This window comes from Dendroctonus ponderosae, unplaced genomic scaffold, assembly GCF_020466585.1.
Source record: "Dendroctonus ponderosae isolate FM_Combo_2020 unplaced genomic scaffold, Dpon_F_20191213v2 Dpon_F_20191213_4, whole genome shotgun sequence".
NCBI lineage: Eukaryota > Metazoa > Arthropoda > Insecta > Coleoptera > Curculionidae > Dendroctonus > Dendroctonus ponderosae.
The window spans coordinates 1-20,146 of record NW_026018611.1 but is presented as its reverse complement, the minus strand read 5'-3'; the positions used below and the strand labels follow the sequence as shown (position 1 = coordinate 20,146).

Genomic DNA, 20,146 nt, shown 5'->3' with positions numbered 1-20,146 from the left:
CTGTTTCAATCAATATCCGGCTATTGAACAAGGAAGAAATGACCACAAGTCCAAGGAGTGGGAGGGCGGAGGTGGCCGAAGCTCGAAAAGTCCTAAGAAATGCAAGCTTTCATACCTGTTCATACTTAAAAAGTAAAGGGCTGAATTATTACCTGATTGATGTGACATTTTTTCAAACAATTGGCCCATTTCTTCGGCGTAAAAGATTTACTTGGCAAGGCATCAATCGATGCATTTTGATGGCTTCTTCTAGTAGCTTCGATTGCAAAGCAAGCAAAACAAGCACGCGACCTGATAGATCCTGACTAATCCCAACCATTTTCTTCAAGAAGTTTCCCGAAAATCCAGCGTTTTCGTTCAGGATTATTCACTAGTGGATTGTGGGGGTGAAGATGGACAAAGCTTCTACTTTGGAGAAACGGTCAATGTTTCGACTGTAGGTACTTGCAGTCACTCTTAGGCTCAGACGATTTTTCTTGAATAATTGGAATTTCCCGACTGTGCCAGAGAAATTCAAATAGAGTTAGCGAGTAATAGAATGAGGAATAAACAAAACTCTTGAAGTTAAGAGAAACATAGAAAGTTAAGCAAAATTGGAAAATCGAAAGTCAAAAGGACAAAATTGAGAAGATTAACAACAAGAACAAGACATTGGCTCTGCTTGGCTTGGAATACTTGAGTTGATTTAAAGAATACGAAACTGGAGCAGCATTTTGCTCTAAACTATTTCACAATATTTAAAGACACTAAACGCGTGTAATTCAGAATAAAATCGAGCTTCGGCTTAAACATTCGAAGCTTAAAGGCCTGCTTTGGACGCATTACTTTGCTTAAAACAATTTTTATTTTGTTTAACAACTTCGACTGAAAGTCTGCCAAAACGTTTGGTTGTAAAATACATTTATCTTTAAATATATTTTACAACGTCGATAGCTACTAAACGTGCGTATTTCGGAATAAATTCGAGCTTCGGCTGGTTTTAGAGCTACTTTGCTTAAACATTCCCAGCTTAAAATCCTGATTTGGACGCATTGCTTTGCTTAAAGAACGCGTCAATGCGATTTGCTTAAAAACACATTTTACTGGATTTAGAGACCTTTTGTTTAACCGCTTTGGCTTAAGCAAGCTCTGCAAAAACGTTTGGATGTGAAATACATTTGGCTTTAAAGACGTTACTCTCGTTAAAACTATGAAAATTTGCAATTTACAATTTTAAACGTATTCAATTGGATTTCAAACTACATGCAACGTATTCAAATTATCTTATAATATGAGCAATTGGAGCTAATCAACCACAAGATTAATTTTGCATTGAATTTTGTAGCGGTTAAAGTAAATTTGATTGAAAATTGATGTGCTTTTGTGTTCAAAAGCGTTTAGTGTGTTTTATGTTGTCCCATAAGGATCAAAACTGGGACATTTGCTGGCATTTTTTCATTCATTTGGCAACGGGGCTAGTTTTGCACTTGCAAAGGGCGTTTTAAAACAGCGGCTGATTGCAAATTGAATTCAACTGTTAAACGGTTCAAATGAAAATTAAACAGCGTTGCCTAATGAAAGAAAAATATGGGCAAAGGTCCCAGTTAAACGCAATTGGGGCTAATCAACCACAAGATTAATTTTGCATTGAATTTTGTAGCGGTTGAAGTAAACTTCATTGAAAATTGATGCACTTTTGTGTTCAACAGCGTTTAGTGTCTTTTATGTTGTCCCATAAGGATCAAAACTGGGACATTTGCAGGCATTTTTTCATTCATTGGGCAACGGGGCTACTTTTGCACTTGCAAAAGGCGTTTTGAAACAGCGGTTGATTGCAAATTGAAATCAACCGCTAAACGGTTCAATTGAAAATTGAACAACGTTGCCTAATGAACGAAAAATATGAGCAAATGTCGCAGCTCAATGCAATTGCGGGCCAATCAATATATTGTCCACTCGTCGCATTAAATATCCCGTAAGAACCGACAGATAAATAACTTGATGGCATGAATAAGTCACCGAAAACCCTTTTCCGGGATAACGGCAGATGTTTTGTCGGGCATTGCAAGATAACGTGAAAAGTATTTGCGAAAGGGTGGTGCAGCTTGCCCAAATATCCGCATGTACATACAGTTAGATTAATCTGTTAAAACCGCACAAAAGGCCGAAAGTGGAGGCCCGTTTCGGTTTTGTGCCATTTCATATTCGAATCGGTTCTCATAATGCGTGGGCATATTTGCAAAGGTTGACCCAATGCTGACAGGTGACAAGTAGGTAAAAGAGTTTAGCTGTATCGGTGTTAGAGATGAGGGATGGATGTCTCCATTTGGATGGTCAGTTTCCAGTTAGGATTTTCTGGTTTTCTGCCGATGTAAGGCAATGGTCGCCAAGCCAAATCCCACACGCATCGGGGATTAATCTATTGATGTATTGACCACCGTGGGTCCGCCTTGTTAGTTAAAAAGCCACTGATAGATCACAATTAAGCTCTCGTAATGCTGCCCAGTGTTGCTCAATAGGAGCGAGATTCTAAGCATAACCAACATGTTTTTCTCCAAACATCTTGTCTCTTGAACAAGATCAAGATCTATTATTATTGGGCAATGGAAATTTTCTTGATTACATTGAACACTTCGGCTTGATTTACAATTGAAATCTTTCAATTAGCGCCCCTTGATTCTTTTCTCTGGAGTTATTTGAAGAAAATTGCGTATGAGAGTCCGGGTACAAATTTGAATTATTTCAAATTTGATTCAAAACGTTTTAGATAAAATTTAAAATGATTATGGAAAAAGTATACCTAGAGCTAAATGAAGGCCATCGAGGGAATCATCGATTTTATTTTCACAAATATTATTGTTATTTTCTCTATGATTTTTGTTTGTCTGTCTTGCTTCAAGGCTATTTTAGTTTTACAACGTTTTATAAAGAAAACAGTTGAAACAACGCTGAGTGTCAACTAATGAGGAAACACCCTGTACATAAAAACTTGGATGGACAAAATTAGCGCATCATCTATAACTTTCAAGCAACAAATATTATAAACGGAACTATTTTCCGTTAGAATTTACATCAGCCATAAACTTATGGAAATCGATTAGTACTAGTTATGATCCCAAAAGCTTCTTAGAAAATTAATTATGTATTTTATAATTAATCGAAGGCTAATACAAGGTCCTGGTAATTTGGCAAATTAATGCTAACATCTAGTAGATAGCTTACATAAGAAGCCTTATCAGATTAGTTTAATGGAATCCCAAAATTAAAGTACCTCGGAAACCATTAACCTCCGAACAAGAGAAATTTGTTTGAACGCAACAATATGTTGTCTTAAGTTGACCACTACCCGGTATAAGGAACAATCTGTATTCCTCAACCGATTCTATGAAGTTCTTTGAATCGTTTCGTCCACTTGGTCAGGGTTACCGCGTTAAAATGTTTCAGCGCTCTAAAGGTATTGTTTGCACCTGCACCTTAGGGGTATTTTACAGCTAAGTTTTTTTAATCGCCTAGAAGATTAATTATTTCGAAAACTCACCCAGCATTAAACAGCCAGTTTCTCCCAGCCATTTATCTGAAAAGTACAGATTTGAACATCCCAAACAATGTAGGCCATTTAACTTTTTGACGGGAGACGTCAGAAAGTTTGGGTATAGAAAAATCGCGTTTTTTGTTGGAAAATCGCACTAGCGACCGGGAAAATGTCGCAAACTAGTTAAGAAAAGCTCTCTGTTTGAGAAAATCAGCAATTTTCTGCAGGAAAATGGGGAAATTCTGCAAAACTTTGAAATTTGAACGGGACAAAACGCGTACACTGTTTTCTAATCACCATTACACAAATTACTAATTTGACGCAATGGCATTGAAGATTGACAGTAATTGTAAGGCGACGTTGTACTATTTTTTAGCGGATTATTCGCGTTTAACTATGTTTTTTTCTGAAAAATCCTTTCTTGTCTATGAATTTTTAAAACTTCTGTTTTACAGTTTCAGTAATTGTTCATCTATTATCTTTTTTTGGTTGATTTTCGAAAATTTTTTGTTCAAAGCCACGCCTTATAATCTTATTTTTTCTAAGAAAACTCGTTAAATCGAAGAAAATCATTGGATCAAACGGCTGAACTTTGTTAACGAATTTAATGATGAAATGCATAAGATGTTACGAGAATGGTGAGGTTTTTGGCCAACGGTTGGAGGAAAAAAACTTGTTTTTTGACCGAAAACCCCACTAGTCTCGTACCATATAACACATACCAGTGTTGTCCAACCGCATGTAAGAGTATTAAGTTGTGTCTAGTCCATCGGATAAGACATAGTTTTTCTTTTAAAAATGTGTATCTTCTAAACTAATCGAAGCAACAATTTCAAATTTTCAACATATTTAGAAGACACTTCACTCTAAATTTAGCGAAAGTTTTATAAACATCGCCCAGAATCCTGCTTTTTTCCAGCTTAGTAAATATCACTATCAAAATGAAGACTCTATGAAATCACTATCAACTGCACTCTCTCATTAAAAAATTGGCATCTTCTAAACTAAAGTAAGTAACAATTTCAAATTTTCACGATCTTTAGAACACACTTCACTCTAAGTATGTCCAAAGGTTTGGTCAAAAAACGTTAATGTTTTTTCCTCTTTAGCAAATGAATGCTTTTACCGAAAGCTACCTTAGAAAGAAACTTATTCTGTCCTTAAATGTCCTTACAAAAGCATTCAACACTAAATAACATAAAATAACATGAAAATGACGTCCTTTTGACGTCCGATTACTTCATTATAATCAATGTTAGTGAATGAATGAATGAATTTCAATCAGCTGCGATAAAGTTTCGATGAAAAACGCCGAAACCAGTTTGTCACTCTCTGACAGCTGCACAAAAGTTACAAATTCACTTTTATTGAGTCTGTAGAGATAAATCTTTATAGAGATAATGACCACCTTAGAACACCCAACTGGACAACTTTCTACCCTTTTTCTGAGGAGGCATTTTAGATAAAGACATATTGTTTATGAGCCATTGCCGGGCTACACTAAACCCTTTCGCAGTATGAAGATGGAAAGTCCTCCACTGAAATAAAAGATTTCGCTTCTGTCCACTCAAATGGCCCTTTAACCGACTGGTTTTTTCGTGATATATTTTTATGGGGAACCCGAACCGCCAGTATACAAAGATGCAAACAAAATCGACCGATTTTAAAAAGGTTTTTCAGTCAAATGCCGCCCTCGTTTTGCACACGTTGGTCATTTGGAATCGTCGAAACGAAGCGGAAACGGTAGGGTTAGACACCAACTTAATGTTTTCCTAGTATTCTATTGACGAAGTTCCTAAATTGCGGAAGGGTGTGGGCCTTTTGGCCCTTATTGTATGTCAAGCGAGTGAGTCACATCAATAATAGGAGACTGGGACAGGGTTGCGGATTAAATTCATTTCTCCGATTATTCAATGGGAAGTTTTCGTCACTAATTGCTATATTTTATCGGCTGTGAATTGACGGTTTTTGCGAAACTCGAACATTAATCTTCAATATGAACGGGAATAAGGAGTTCAGAACTCGAGTGAAACTTGAGTTCTATTCAAGACACTGGTGCCATCAGAAAGAATTTTTAACTTTCAAGATTTTTTGCGCGGTTCCTCATTTTTACATCGTACATTTCTAAAGACGATTTCTGAGCAATCAGTTGAGACATCGAAATAAGGCTTTCAGCACTTGATAACGCAAGTTTCAGTTTGTATGTGGTGTAAATTTGGATTCGATTAACCCATCCGTGGCGTCAGAATAAATTTTTAAACCTTTTACATGGTACACTTCTAAAGACGGTTCTTGCGAAATTAGTTAGACATGGAAACCAGGGTTTTGGCACTCGTCTAGGCCTTGAGCAGCTGACCATTGAGCGCCCAAAAAAATTACTTCATCAGCCATTTGAACTGTTAGGTAAACCAGCGTGATATAAGTTTCAAAAGCCGCACTTCCTAGGATAGAACGTACATTTGAGGTAAAAATGTACACCGTGCTTGATAGCGAAGAATGGAAGGTCCAGCAGGTTATTTTTGTTACTTAAAAGGAATTCCTTTTGATGCAGGCAAGTTGAAATGTACTACATACCCGAAATGCTCAAGCCAAATCGAATTTGACCGAATATAATGCCTTGTTCACGGTTTGACAAAAAGGTTTTGTATTGTAAATGGGTATTTTACTTTATGAGTAGTGCAGTTTGGGAGACTTACAGTTACGAAATCAATGGGTTTTCTGAAGTTTAGTTTGGAGAAATGCAAAGTTTGATTTTGTCACTCTACGGCCGTTCTGGGGATGAATGTAGTTCTTGGGAAAAAATTGAATGTCGAGTTATTTTAGCAAGAATGACTCGAAACCAATAGCCGCACTGGAAACACTCGCTTAAGATTATCTGTATTCGTAGTATTATCTTTAAAACCCGTTGAAATTATTTCCATAACCTCTAGCCGCTTTTAGTTGAAGCGATTCTATGGTCATTTTTCCCCATTTAGGCAAAGGCCCTTTGGACGCTAAGGGATCTTTCTCTATTTAAGCTTTATTAGAATCTACGAATCTCTAGAGGGATTGAAGCAAAAATAGGCCCGATTTCTGCTAATTTTGAAACCTCTAAAGCTACTTTTTTCTCGTTAGACTGGACAGAAAATTTCTAACCCCTAAAGCGCTAGACTAAAAATTTGATGACTTCACTTACATTTTCGATAATATCTTGGACACTATTTAAAAAAAATGCATTAATCACTAGATCTTTTCAATAGAGCGTTTTGAAAGCTGTCTTATGTGAGGAAAACGTTGCCGGAAATTCGTAACCTCTAAAAAGGGAGCAGGCAAAATGTCAGTTTTAAACGGTTGTCGAAGTTCAAGAGCTGTCTTTTCCTAACTGAGCTGCATTAGAAATTCCTAACCTTTAAAAAATTGGATTAAAAATTGTAATTTTTTAACGACAGTCGATGTTTGCAAGTGTGTATTTTGGAAACCGGTGAGAATATCTGTGTAATCATTCGAATGTTTTCTATAGAGTATTTTGAGAAGGATCATTCTTTCCGAAATTCCTAACCTTTAGAAAGTTAGAATGAAATTGGTAATTTTTGAACGAAGGCCGATTTTTTCGAGCGTCTAGCTTAGAAACCGTTGAGAATATCTGAATAATCGTTAGCACCTTTTCTACAGAGCGTCTCGAGAACTATTTTTCCTTCAATAAGTGTTATCCGAAATTACTAACCTTTAAAAGTTGGAATGAAAATTGTAATTTTTTATCGGCGGTCGACGTTTGCAAGCGTTTATCTTGAAAACCGTGGAGAATTTCTGAGCAACCATCCTTCCTTAAAATTTCTTAGGACGATTTTGAAACAGTGATTGTTGTTTTCCTAATGGGGCACCATTAAAAATTGCTAACCTGTAAAAAGACGGGAGCAAAAATGTCCAAGTTAAGAAGGTGAAGATTCTACGTTGCCTTAGATTGTTCATAAAACACACAAGCCGCGAAAATGTCCTAATGCAGCAAAATGAAAGATAATACACGAAAAATTAAATTTAGAAAATTAGTGTAAAAAATGAATGAAATTAGTGGTAAATTTTGCAAAAAAATCAATGAAAAGAAGGTGGTGTTATTTGTTTCCCAATTACTCAGCCTGACGTTAAAATTAATATTGAAGGAGGTAAACACTACATTCCTAAGCAATTCCTTAGCAGAATAAGTGTCCTGAAACTTCTTTCAAAGCAGCGTGAAATTGATAGTAAAAAAACAATCAAAACCCCGTGTAAAATCGCTTTTCAATAGAGAAGTTAAATGACAAAGAGCCGTACGAAGACTATAGGTATTTCGAGTTTTCGAGGCTCCGGGATTTGAATTTAAAGTCCAGAAGATAATGATGCGGGTTAATAGCAGAAGCGACAAGAGGCCAACCGAAATGCAATGTCAAATAAATCAAGAATCAGGCTAAAAGGCCTATTCTAGAGTTTTTTTTATACATTCATTGATCGCGTCAAGGTGGCAGGCAGAAAATTGTGATGCAACACCCTTTTGGACCACTTGTTGGGCAGGATGTCGTTTCCCAAGTAATCATCAAGGTTACTCCTTAAATTTACTTATATTATAAAGGCTTAGCTCGAACCTTCATCTCGGGCATCAAAGGTATTAAATTGTGCAACCAGTCCTTTGAAGCAGGTATAATCTTTATGCTGTGCCCGTACCGACCCCAGAACACAATAAAAGGCGGTTAATCATTGGATGAACTTTATTTTCTTTCCCTTAATCCATCCACTGAGGTTTAGACGCCAGAGTTGGAAGTGATCCAGTCCCTGAAATGGGACACTCGGACAAAAACGCTGGGATTTCCAGATTCGCACAATCGCGATCCGAAGGAAACGATTCCGATTTCAACACCTGCGACCACCAATGGGCCACCAGAGTCACCATTGCAGGCTCCACGAGTTCCAGCTCCTGAGGTGCAAACGTGCTGAGAACTCACCAGGGGTCCATATGAAAGAGTGCATATCAAATTTGAAATTATGGGAACTTCCACGAATTTCAACTCATTGGCAATGGTGGTACTGGCATCGCTTGTTCTTCCTGGAATCGGAATGATTTGAGACACTTTTCGGAAAAACTGTGTGGCTTTATGTGAATCAAACATGGACAATGACTGCTAGTGTCGGATATAGCAAAAACTCTTTTTTTTGGGCCTTAAAAACTGTCTATGTTGAGTTTAGCTAAGGAATTTTCCTAATTAGTGATACAAAACCTTTTTTATAACTGAAGCTGCCGCTTGCACACTGATCGTGCCAAGTTGGGTCTAAATCCATGGCATGACACGCGAAAAAATTGTTGCGTCTTTAAGACTTAACAAAGTGTTTTTTTCGTTAAGACTATTTTTTCATTGTTCTTGAAAAATCCAAAAACGTGCCATTCAGACTGGAAAAGTTGTAATTTTTTCCAGAGCTCTTAGAAAATCAAATTCCCACTTGCCTTTGAAGACACTTAAAAATATATTGCAAACCTCAATATACCGAGCGTCCCAACTTTGTTTGGAAAATGGTAAAATGGGCAAAAACTGCTGTGAATTTAATGATAAATTCTGTATTGTATTGAAAACGAGTTTCGTTCTTGAATTATTTACGAAAAAATTAACGTTCTTAAAATTGCGTAAGATTGCAACGTTTGATACAGGGTGGACCAAACCGGCTTAAAATGTTTTCATCAACTTTAGCGACAATATCGCCCTTTTTGGGCGCTATTTGTTTGAGATTTTAACAAAGTGTCTTTCAATTACCATAAGGAACTAAAATAACTTGATGTTTGTGCGGGAACCAAACGTAGTCGCTTGGAAAAAGCTTTAACAATGATTGATCTCGGAACGAGCCCAATTGAGCGTCCAATTTGAAGATTAAAACAATCGAATTATGCGGAGATTTACAGCTTTCGAATGCTCTGAATCTTCAGATGCTGAAGTTTCGTGAGCTAAAGGATAAAAAGGATAAAGGCGCCAAAAGGAAGGTCGGATTTAATCGGAAAAGTTTGTTATTTGACACCCTCAATACTCTTCATTTCCGGACGACAGTAGTTGAGGGCGTATTTAGTAATTTCAAAATCCGGAATGAAGCGAACATTTTGGGCTTTCGAATAAGACGGTAGAATTCTTACCGGATTTAACTGGAAAAGTTCTTTTCTTTAAACCCCCCACACTTTTGATCTAAGAACGAACCAAGTTAAAAGCGCATTTTGAAGCTTTAAAATCCTGAATAATCGCGCATTTTGAGCTTTCGAATACGGCTTTCAGATGCCGGAAGTTCCGTAAGGCGCTAAAAGTTCGGCCAGATTTATTCGGAAAAGTAATTTTACACACTCAGAACTCTTCACTTCTGGACGAGAGCAGTTGAGGGCGCATTTCAAAGTTTTCAAATCCCGAATAAAGCGGGCGATGTGAGCTTTCAAACACAGTTTTTAGAAGCCGGAAGGTTGTTAAAGCGCAGAAACTAGATTCAGAGTTAACCGGGAAAGTTCGCTTTTTGAAACCTTCCACACTTCACCTCGAAACGAGCCCAGTTGCGGACGCATTTAAAAGTCTTGAAATACCAAATAAAGTGGGCATTTTGGGGTTTCAAACAAGGTTTTTAGAACTCGAAAGTTTGTTAAAGCGCAGAAACTACACTCAGAGTTAACCGGGAAAGTTCGCTTTTTGAAACTTTCCACACTTTTTACATTGAAACGAGCTCAGTTACGGACGCATTTTAAAGTCTTGAAATACCAAATAAAGTGGGCATTTTGGGGTTTCAAACAAGGTTTTTAGAACTCGAAAGTGTGTGAAAGCGCAGAAACTACGTTCAGATTTAACAGGGAAAGTTCGCTTTTTGAAATCTTCCACACTTTTCACCGCGTAACGAGCCCAGTTGGGGATGCATTTTAAAGTCTTGAAATACCAAATAAAGTGGGCGTTTTGGGCTTTCAAACACGGTATTTAAAACTCGGAAGTTTGTGAAGGCGCATAAACTACATTCAGATTTAACCGGGAAAATTCGCTTTTTAAAACCTTCCACACTTTTCGCTTTGAAATTGCTAAAACCTCCCTAAACCCGAGACTTCGAGCTTTCCAACGCAGTCTTAACATGCCGAAAGTTTGCAAGGATGGTGAAACTACACTGTTAAAAATGAGTTGAAAATTCAGTTACTTTTCAGTAAGTTTTGTAACTAAAAATTCAGTTTTTGGTTGTTGAAAATAAATTCATGCACATTGTGATTGAATTTTCAGTATTCTTATTGAAAATCCAAAATTCAATAACATGTAACTGAAAAGTTTTCAGATCTTAACCTATTTGCAGGGACTGATTGAATATCTGTCAGTTCGTATTATAATGGACGAATTAACAGATTTCCAACCAATAGAACGCTTTTGTATCATCGTACCATCGTATAAACCGATGCATGGCTTGATCTAATTTTCGACAGTGACGTGACATCCGCCAGAAAGGCTTATTACAGTTTCACCAAAAAGTATTGTAGGCTACATTGGCGTGGTGGAAAGAGCATCTTCATGCCAATCTGGGACCCGAATCCTGGCCAAGGCGTAAAAATTTTCCCGCAGCTGATACTTTGGTCACTTCGTGGAAAACATTGGAAGCAGACCAGAACAACAGCAGAAATCTACATAGAAAAACATCTCGACATGTCCCCTGTATAATTTGAATGGTTCGTTGCGCAAATATGCACGAGAGGTCGCCTACGCTCTGCTCTCTCTGAGAATGGCACGAAGAAGTTTTTTTAAAATAACCTTCTTCTTCTTCTTTTTTACCAAAAGTTATTTGCATTTTCAATAACTGGTTTCTGAATTTTCAATAACAGGTATCTGAATTTTCAGTTACGTATGTGAAAAAAATTTCAATTACATTTGACTGAAAATTCAATCAAATTTTTTTAACAGTGTACAGCCGAATTTAACTCCGGAAGTTCGTGTTTTGAAACACACCTGCACACTCTTCACGTCATTACAAGCCCAAGTGTAGACTGTAATCTCATCTGTGGACTCAAACACTCGAAGTACCCTTGAACCACCCTTGAACCCAGAAAAGCTTGATGATTAATAATCAACCGTTAGATACTCAATATAGACTCACCCCATCCTGAAATGGTACCAGTAGATCCGGCATAAGTGGGCGAGTTGGATGGAGCCAGATTAACTGCGGAAATTCCAGGTTGTCCCACGGGAATCGAGGCAACTCGAAGAAGAGCGATGTCATTCTGAAGAACACTAGTTTCCCAACCAGTGTGAACCACACGACCGTTGGCTGCCAATCGAACTTGTGTTGGTTCATTCACTGTGGATCTGGGGTTGTGAGCACCGAGAATGATCTGGACAGCTGCAGCTCTAAAAAGCCATTAAAATTCAATTTAATTTATTGGATTCTAATATTTAACTATTCCCTACGTGTCGACACAATGGGCGGCAGTCAAAACCCATTGGTTACTGATGATGGATCCGCCGCAGAAACTCTGGTTGTCAATAATCAGGGCAGCTTGATAAGGAAAAGCGCCCCGGGCCGCCACATTTCCACCAATAATGCGAAGTCCTGACTGTTGTTCGGGGGCTGGACCAATGGGCTCGACGTACAGATCACGTGATTTTATATTGGCCCAATCGTAATCAAGTTCCTACCCAACAGGAGTCATTAATCCGATATTTATTCGAGTATTGATTACTGTTTGATTGGTACTAGTTCGCTTTCAATAAATTGTTACCTCGGAACTACACTAAACAGAGAACTGACTAATATGAAAATCCGGACAAAACACTTCACTTTATATCGTCTGGAAGTTGCATCGATGTAGCTTAATTTTTGCAGATTTGGCGATTTTTTTAAAGCTACTTGGAACTATCCAGCTTTGCTTTCACGTTAACAGACACATAAAAAAATAATTGTGCAAAAACTATACGAAGGATAGAGACGTTTTATGGAGCAATCGAAAGGAGACACTTTCGTCTATACTACCTAAAAGTTGTAAGTTTACGGCCTACTTTTTGGAGGTTTGACGAATTTTTGAAATCGGCATGAAAAACCCGAGCGTCCGATTTACGTTAACAGAAACTTAAAAAAATATATTTGTGTAAAAACCGTACTAAACAGAAATACTCCTTAGAGAGCATTAAAAAGAAGACACGTCACTCTATATGACCTGAAAGTTACAGATTTACACCTAATTTTTTGGAGTTTTGAGGAATTTTTGAAATGGACTTGAAAAGCCGATGTTTGTTTTACGTAAAGGGACACTTCCAAAAAATTGTTTTGCAAAAACTCCATTCACGAGAGAAGAGCCTTTTGAAGTAGTCAATAATTAATACACTCTGCTTTATATGCCCTGGAAATAACACAGTCATGGAGTAGCTTTAGCAGTTTTCGAAAATTTTTCAAATTGACATGAAAATATCCAGTGTCATTTACGTTAACATACACTTTAAAAAATCTTTGTGCAAAAACTGAACTAAACAGACAGACTCTTTGGTCAGCATTAAAAAGAAGACACGTTGCCCTATATGACCTGAAAGTTGCAGATTTGCAGCTTAGTTTTTGGAGTTTTGAGGAATTTTTGAAATTTATTTAGAATTTCCCGATGTTTCTTTTACGTTGAGAGTCACATTCAAAAAATTATTTTGCAAAAACTGCAGGAAATAGAGAAGAGTTTTATAGAGTAATCAATAGAAGACATTCGACTTTGTATGCCCTGAAAGTTGCAAATTCATACAGTAATTTTTAGAGTTTCAGCGATTTTTTCAATTGCCATTCATCGATTTTTTGACGCTAATCTCTACTGGAGTTTATGAAAGAAACACTAAATAAATTCCTAAAAATTGATGAGTTTTTAAAAACTGAAAAAATCCAAATGCAAAAAGCTCGTAAATCTCTTATATGGGAATATCTCCAAATTGACATATATGTGGGGGACATACCATTAACATTTGTAACAAAATCGCTATTGGAACTGCCTTCTAAGAAGGAGCGGTAAACTGTTTAAAAATTTTCTAATGCCATTAAGCAATACTCTAACGAATTATTGCATTGTAATGGTTCTCCACGGTTTTAGTGAATAATTCGTTCAAAGACCATAAATACATAACGATTATAAAGGAGGTCCTACCTGAAGAGTATCAGCAGTGGAACATGCGACCGAAAGGCAAACGAATGCAAAAATTGCGATATTCATCTTGGTACTTTTTGGCGTGCAAACTTCAACCCAGACTGAGCGAATTAATTAAGTTCGACGTCGTTTTATACTTTAATCAAAGTTTTACGCCGGATTTTCGGTTAATCTTGAGTTTTTGAGATCTAATCGATGTCTAGCACTAATCCCTCATTGAAATATGCAGGAAAATTCGCACTTATTTTGCATAAACTGCTAAAACATTGATTTACTTGATTAAATCTAAATTGAAAAGGGCAGCAAGCAAAAAGAAATATTTTTTAAATAAAATGTTAATATAAATTTATGATTTTTTAAATCGCAGATGCGTTTTTCACGTAATTCATCCACCTGGAAATGTGTCGCCACAGTATCAATGTTTTGCTGATAAGTTCCGCTACAATGATGATTGTGATTGATTGGGCGCTTAAAACCCCCATAGAATAAGCAATCAATTATAGACCAGAGTTGAAGCATTAACTTTCACTTGAAAAAACCGTCTTAATCCGACGATAAGTGGAAAACGTTGCAACATAGTGTGGAATGTTTCTGCCGATTTACCTGGTGCGTAATCGATTTTCGTCGATTTGCAAATGGAAAGACAATTTTTGAAAATGTTTGGAACTAATCAGATTCCACTTCAGTTCTATCAAATCAAATAAACATTGTAAACTGCGGCTTTTTAAAACCTTTTTTTAGCAGTTTCCGCTTAGTAATTTTTTTTCAACACAGGCAATTTAAAAAAAATGCCAAAACTTCAAAAAATACGCCAAAAATCTGCAACTTTTTAAGCATATAAAGTGCAGCATATTCTTTCGATTGCTGTATAAAACGCCTAGCTTTTAAGCATCCTTTTTTTATAATTATTTTTTGCATGTGGCTGCTGACGTAAAAAACCCAACGGATAGTTTGAGGTGAATTCCAAAAATTCGTCAAAACTCCAAAAACTTCGCTGTGAACGTTCAACTGGCAATTCATATAAAGTGAAGTTTTTTCTATTAACTATTGATAATGATTCTACCTTTTTGGTGTATCTTTTTGCCTAATGATTTTTGAAAGAGTCTGTTAACTTAAAAGAGACAGGAGACAAATTCAAGTTGATTTCAAAAATTGATCAAAACTCCAAAAATCACTTCTTGAATTTGAAACGTTGAGGACGTATAAAGTGAAGTATCTATGAATTCTGTATAAAACGCTTTTTGCTCTGGTCTAGTTTCTGCATAACGATTTTTCGAAAGTGCGTTTTAACGTGAAAAGAACGCTGCCTAATTTGAGAACAATTTAAAAAGTTTCCCAAAACTCTACAAAGTAGGTTATAAGTTTGCAACTTCCAAAAAATATAAACGAAATTACCGTCTATTGACTGCTGCATAAAGCGTTTTTGACTCTAGTCTAGTTTTTGCATAGCGATTTTTTGAATGTGTCTTTTAACGTGAAAAGAACGCTGCCTAATTCGAAGACAATCTAAAAAGTTTCCCAAAACTCCACAAATTAGGTTCAAAGTTTGCAACTTCCAAAAAGAAAAAAGCGAATTATCGTCTATTGACTGCTGTATAAAGCGTTTTTGACTCTTGTCTAGTTTTTGCATAGTGATTTTCTGAAAGTGTCTTCTAACATGAAAGGACAGAGGTAATTTAAAAAAATTGCCAAAACTCCAAAAATCACGTCATGAAATTGCAATTTTCAGGACGTACAAAGTGAAGTAGTATCTATCGATTTCGGTATAAAGCGTTTTTGTTTAGTTTTTGCAAAGTAATTCTTTGAAAGTGTCTTTGAACGTGAAAGGAACGCTGGTAAATTCAGAGACAATTAAAAAAAATGCAAAAACTGCAAAATCACGTTATAAATTTTCAACTTTCAGGACATACGACGTGAAGTATTATCTATCGATTGCGGGATAAAGCGTCTCTCGTTTTGGTGCAGTTTTCGCATTACCATTTTTTTAAAGTGTCTGTTGATGTAGACGAGACACCGGATAATTCCAAGTCGATTTAAAAAAATCATCAAAACTCCAAAAATTAAAGCAAAAATCTGCAACTTCTGGAGCCAATAAAGCGAAGTATTTTCTGTAGGTTTCCGTATTAATAATTTTGATTTTAGTCCAGTTTAGGCATAATTAAATTTTCGAATGTGCCTCTTTCGTGACGCAACAGTCTCACACCCACGTTTCAAGTCGGTCCCAAAAATTTTTTAAAATTCCAAAACCAGCGCTATTCGTCTGCAATTTTGAGAGCATACAAAATAAGGTTCAGTCTATTGATTTTCGGTCAAATCGTCTCTCTCTGAAGTCTAATTTAGGCGATATGATTCATAGAAAAAATTAAACATTTTGGTATCGAAATCCTGCCCTCCATCAGTCAAATGCCTTTGAGAACGCATCAAACGCATACTTTGAAGAAAAGGTGATTAATTTTAGGCATTTTAATGTTGCATGTGCAAAAATTAAGGTAAAAATGGCAAAATTCTACCAAAATCCAGAAAATTCCAAAGTCTGGAAAGTTTCTACAATCAGCTGAATGAATAACCAACTAAACGGGCCTTAAATTGCTTCAAACAAGGAGGGAGTTAATTACTTAAATCACCCTGGAAAAACCGTATTTCTACACAATTAATTCCATAAAAAATCTAATAACTTTTCAATCTGTTCAAATCCCATAAGTTTTCCAGGCGGGTGATTGGATTGGAGACGCAACGCAGACACCGTGAAAGATAGCTATCAAAATCACCCGATAGTCATTTGAATACGGATTAAGCTAATCAAAATGTTCGATAAACTGATGGCATTCTTGGATTAATGATTCTGGCCAAATTTGGTATAAAATCATGGCAAGTTGAAGCCGAAGTCCAGTCTGGGTAGCTTGAAAACAAGAGTGCCAAGATGAAACTACTTACCTTTGCCATTGGCTGCTTACTAAGCGCTGTTGCTGCTGCTGAATCCATTGAGGTAAGTTTTATGTCCACCTGTCACTAGTTATTCGAATGAATTAAAAACTGCCATTTTCTATGAAACTCCTACTTTGGGGCTGTTAGCAACTGATGTTTACTAACCCTTTGGAAAATGATCATTTTCTTTGCAGGAATTTGAATTTGATTGGGAAAACCTCCGATCAGTCGATCTGTTCGTGGATCCCATTGGCCCCGCCCCTGAATCGCATGGGTTGAAAATTGTGGGTGGACAAGTCGCAGCACGCGGAGCCTTCCCATACCAAGCTGCCTTGATCATTGACAGCCGCAGTTTCTGTGGGGGATCCATCATCAGTAACCAATGGGTTCTCACTGCCGCCCATTGCGTTGACACGTAAGTAATCGGGAAAGGCCTCCATGAGTAATGATTCTACAGATGGAACCATTTCCTCAGCGCTTCGGCTGTTCAAATCATTCTGGGTGCTCACAACCCGTCAACCACCGTCAACGAACCCACTCAGGTTCGTTTGGTTGCTAGTGGTCGCGTGGTCCATGCCCAATGGGCAAGTGCGACCTTGCTTAATGACATCGCTCTTCTTCGGGCTGCTTCCATCCCAGTGGGCCAAGCTGGGATCTCTTCCATTAGCCTGGCCCCGGCCAACTCTGGAACATTTGCAGGCCAAACCGCCATTGTTTCTGGATGGGGTGAGTTCCGGTCCAGGCCCCGAAAAAGTTCACCCAACAGCTCGCATTTCCAGGCAGAACCAGTGACTCGAGCAATTCGATTGCCAGCCAATTGAAGTACGTGCAAGTGCCAGTTATAACCAACGCTGTCTGTGCCAATTCCTACGGGAGCACCGTCCAGGCCCAACATATCTGCACATCTGGAATTGGAGGTGTGGGATCCTGCAATGGCGACTCTGGTGGTCCATTGGTGATTGGAGGCGTGGAAGTCGGAATCGTTTCCTTCGGAGCTCGTCTTTGCCAGGCTGGACATCCCAGCGCTTATGCCAGAGTTTCCACGTTCCGAACCTGGATCACCGCCAACAGTGGCATCTAAATTCGTCTTTGACATTTTTTTGTTTCATTAAATAGTTGCAGATTTATGTGTGTTTTTGGTGCAGCTGCTATCCGTTTGCAGTGATATGGCCCGATGTGTGGATTCAGAAGTTTTACCTAGAGAACTCCAGATAAATTAAATCAATAACTTTTTGGTTCATTCAAAATTTGGCCTTTTCAGACGCTTGGGCTGAATTTTGAGACCTACAGTTTTTTGCAGAAATAAATAAAGCATACTTCGTTGCATGTTTCCTGAAAATTTGGTGTTTTTAGACGCCTAAGCTGAATTTTGAGAACTACTCAAAGTGATGCTTGCTATGACTAGCGACTAACTTTACTCGCCGTTCCTCGGAGAAACCTTATTCCTCCCAAAACCTGTTGGGAGTGGAAAGTGCTTTTTGCAGAAATAAATAAAGCACACATCAAGCTTTCGGTACTCACAATTTGGTGTTTTTAGACGCTTGGGCTGAATTTTGACAACTATTCAAAGTGATACTTGCAATGACTTTCGACTAAATTTATCCGCTGATTTTGAAAAAAAATTATTCCTTCCAAAAATAGTCGAGATTGGAAAGTGTTTTTTGCAGAAGTAAATAAAGCACACCTCAGGATTTATGTCCTCACAATTTGGTATTTTTGGACGAGTGGGCTGAATTTTGAGAACCACTAAAAATTACGCTTGCAATGACAATGACGCTACATTCAACCGCCCTTTTTCCAAAATTTATTTCTTCCGAACAATTTGAGACTGGAACACGTTTTTTGCAGAAATAAATAAAGCATACTTTGTTGCATCTTTCCTGCAAATTTAGTGTTTTTAGATGTCTGACCTGAATTTTGAGAACTACTCAAATTGAGACTTGAAATTACTTTTAAAGCAGGCAGCGCAAATGGATAAAATATAATTTTGAGAACGATTTTAACCAAGCAGACAAAAATGAGGACTCTGAAACTTTTAAAATATTTAGGATTCAGTGTTTTTTTTTAACGGGAATGACAATTTTAAACGATTATTTGCTTTTGGTTCAGAATAGCGTTTTATAAACGAAAGCGCAGACGAGTAAAAACCTCAAGTTTGATTCCGATATTTACTTAGCTCTAAAAAATCAAAACTTGGGGGAATTTTTATGAAACTTCTGCAGCTTCAGTCAGATCATCTGCTGCAGACAGTAAAAATTTTAAATTTCTGTCCGGTTTAGTTTCCATGCTTCGATTTTTTTAGAGAAATAGCGCAGCTGGATTAATACATACATTTTGAGACCAATAATTACTAAGCCGAAAAAACTCAGACTTTAAAGAAATTTTTATAAAACTTTCCGCAGCTTTACGCTCAGGCCTCTTCTACGGCTTTTCCCAACTGCACATATTTTTTCCGTCACACTTTTATATGAAACGGTTTTTTTTTACTGCCGGGATCTATTCGGTGGATTTCGGCTAACGAGAATGATTAAAAAAATTGAAAAACTACTCATATTGTGGTTTTTCCAATTTCCAACACTTTTGACTTGAAATATTTTTTGGAAAAATACCCTTTTCTGCCAGAATCCAGAATTTGAAGCGCAGAAATTAAAATTCTGACAAGTCGTCTGTTCCATCTCGGAACAGTTAAACAAAAGACAAGTCCAGCGTTGCCATTTACCACGATTGGTCATTTCTAATCTAAGGCCACTTTTCTTCGTTGGCAGGTTTGACCAGGAAAAAACTACTTTTATTACTAGACCACAAATTTTAAATGCCGGCTTTGTGTGTGACTTGTGGAAAATAATTTTCAAATGAAAGTAATATATTTAAATCTTCGCAAAGATACCATATTTGGTTTAAACATTGTAACAAACTAACCCAAGCTAATCCAAAAAATACAGGAAAAAACCTACAAACCCAGAAAAAGAAAAAAATACTCACTAACCCAAAAAAAATGAAAACACTTACAAACTGAAACAAACCAAAGCATTCGCATCGTCAACATCGCAAAAAAAGCAAATAAAAAAGTTTGGGGTTGAAGCAAAAGAAGCTTACTTAACCCCTATAATTGGGGATTCGATCCTCGCACCTTCTGGTTATTGGCCTGTCAATACAATGATTCAATCACATTATACCATTACACCGCCAACTCTATTCTTTTACTTTCTCTTTACAATCGCAAATTTTCTAGTTTAAAGTCACATTTTCGGGTCCTTCAATCCTTCGAGAGACAATTCCAACAAATAAAACACCTTTTTCCAAAGGAAACCGGTAAAAACCCGTTCATTTAAAAGTTTAATTGCAATAAATACGCTTTTACTGACAGCTAATTTCAAACTTGATGTGTTTATATTCACTCGTTGCCATGGTACATACATGTCTTGTATTCAAAGAGTCGACAAGCGATTGGTCGATCAGGTTTATGTGTATCCGGAAAAACACGTCGCCAGGGACGGATTCTAAATCGGCGGAAAATCTACCTTGTGGACAAAATGAATTATTGACGAATGGGTGTGAGTGAAATTCAGAATTTTGGCAGACATTTTTTGAAAAGGGAGGGG

The 20,146-nt window shown here is 37.2% G+C and overlaps 3 protein-coding genes across 3 annotated transcripts in view; 1 reads left to right on the top strand and 2 right to left on the bottom strand.

Annotated features, from left to right (window-relative positions):
* The window catches only part of LOC109543243, a gene marked incomplete in the record, with an annotated part of 7,351 nt that extends 3,506 nt beyond the window's left edge, over positions 1 to 3,845 (bottom strand). Inside the window, 3 exon segments of the mRNA XM_048665903.1 lie at positions 1 to 92; positions 153 to 498; positions 3,518 to 3,845.
* A 4,369-nt stretch (positions 3,846 to 8,214) lies between these two features.
* On the bottom strand, positions 8,215 to 13,745 carry LOC109543245 (brachyurin). The gene is made up of 4 exons (XM_048665904.1): positions 13,620 to 13,745; positions 11,914 to 12,137; positions 11,603 to 11,853; positions 8,215 to 8,564 (listed from the first exon to the last, which is right to left on the bottom strand). The coding sequence occupies exons 1-4, from the start codon at positions 13,683 to 13,685 to the stop codon at positions 8,263 to 8,265; spliced, it is 843 nt and encodes a 280-aa protein (XP_048521861.1). The 5' UTR covers positions 13,686 to 13,745; the 3' UTR covers positions 8,215 to 8,262.
* Positions 13,746 to 16,447: 2,702 nt separating this feature from the next.
* Positions 16,448 to 17,669, top strand: LOC125504223 (brachyurin-like). The gene is made up of 4 exons (XM_048665905.1): positions 16,448 to 16,605; positions 16,739 to 16,959; positions 17,020 to 17,270; positions 17,324 to 17,669. The coding sequence occupies exons 1-4, from the start codon at positions 16,540 to 16,542 to the stop codon at positions 17,623 to 17,625; spliced, it is 840 nt and encodes a 279-aa protein (XP_048521862.1). The 5' UTR covers positions 16,448 to 16,539; the 3' UTR covers positions 17,626 to 17,669.
* Positions 17,670 to 20,146: the final 2,477 nt, after the last annotated feature.